This window comes from Arachis ipaensis, chromosome B03 (assembly GCF_000816755.2).
Source record: "Arachis ipaensis cultivar K30076 chromosome B03, Araip1.1, whole genome shotgun sequence".
In the NCBI taxonomy this organism is placed as follows: domain Eukaryota; kingdom Viridiplantae; phylum Streptophyta; class Magnoliopsida; order Fabales; family Fabaceae; genus Arachis; species Arachis ipaensis.
The window spans coordinates 44,644,814-44,646,291 of record NC_029787.2 but is presented as its reverse complement, the minus strand read 5'-3'; the positions used below and the strand labels follow the sequence as shown (position 1 = coordinate 44,646,291).

At 42.0% G+C, this 1,478-nt stretch overlaps 1 protein-coding gene across 1 annotated transcript; it reads left to right on the top strand.

Annotated features, from left to right (window-relative positions):
* Positions 36-1,391, top strand: LOC110269457. The gene has a single exon (XM_021117287.1). The coding sequence runs from the start codon at positions 36-38 to the stop codon at positions 1,389-1,391; it is 1,356 nt and encodes a 451-aa protein (XP_020972946.1).

Here is a 1,478-nt window from a genome sequence, read left to right as displayed (position 1 = left end):
GGTTCAAGGATTTGACAAGGAAATGCCCACCAGACATGTTCCATGACTGGGTGCAATTGCACATTTTCTATGATGGACTTTTTTATGAATCAAGGAAGGCTGTAGACCATTTATCAGGAGGTTCATTGAACAGGAAAAAGACTGTGGAAGAAGCCATTGAAGTGATTGAGACAGTGGCTGAGAATGAGTACTATTATGCATCAGAGAGACACAACACTAAGGGAGTCATGGAGCTGAACCATGTTGATACAATTCTAGCCCAAAACAAGGTGTTTGCCAAGCAACTAGCAGAGCTCACCAGGAAATTAGAAACAAAGCAAGTGGCTGCAATACACACACAAGATCAAGAGGAAGCAAGCACTGAAGGAGGTGATTGGGAAGAGGCCAATTATGTAGGAAATCAACAAAGGCAACCATATGATCCACATTCCAACACTTACAACCCAGGCTGGAAAAACCACCCAAACTTTGAGTGGGGAAACCAGCAAAACCAACATAACAAGTCCACATACCAAAACTCCAACCAAAGATCATATCAAGCCACACAAAACACTTACTCCCAACCATCATATCATGGCCAAAATAGTCAACCTACCCAACCTAATCCGAACCAACAATTTCAAGATCAATTGAACAGGATAGAAGGAATGCTTGCAACCATGGGTCAAGACATAACCGAATTGAAAGCCTTTAAGGAAGAAGTAATTTCCAACTTGCAAAACCAAGGAGCTGCCATCCAGAAGCTAGAAAATCAAATTGGGTATTTGTATAAGCAAACCCCTGGGCCAAGCGTTTCTCATGCTGCCAAGGCTATTGCAAGGGAGGAATGTAAGGCCATATCCCTCAGAAGTGGAAAGGAGCTAAAGGAGATCTCAAGGGAAACCACAGAGGATGAAGCAAAGGAAAATGTGAGAGACAAGGAACAGGGACAATCTTTTACACCGTCTGCAACAAAAGAAAAAGAAAAAGAGGTCCTGAAGCCGTATACACCCAAAGCACCATATCCTCAACGTTTGATGAAAAGTGAAAAGGATGGCCAATTCTCCAGATTTTTGGAGATTTTCAGGAAGCTTCAAATCAACATTCTGTTTGCTGAGGCAATAGAGCAAATGCCACTCTATGCAAAATTCTTAAAGGAATTAATGACCAAAAAGAGAAGCTGGAGAAATGAGGAAACTGTGTTGTTGACTGAAGAATGCAGTGCCATCATTCAACACAAATTGCCTCAGAAACTGAAGGATCCAGGCAGTTTTCAAATCCCCTGCATCATAGGAGAAGTCATGGTGGAGAAGGCCTTGTGTGACTTAGGGGCCAGTATCAATTTGATGTCTCTAACAATGATGAGAAGAATGGAGATTGAGGAAGTCAAACCAACAAGAATGGCCCTCTAATTGGCAGATCGAACTTTTAAATTCCCTCATGGGATAGTTGAGGATTTGTTGGTAAAAGTGGGAGATTTCATATTCCCTGCCGATTTT

Bases quoted from the DNA above. Each gene is read 5' to 3' on its own strand.
- LOC110269457 (XM_021117287.1), top strand. From the start codon at position 36: ATGTTCCATGACTGGGTGCAATTGCACATTTTCTATGATGGACTTTTT.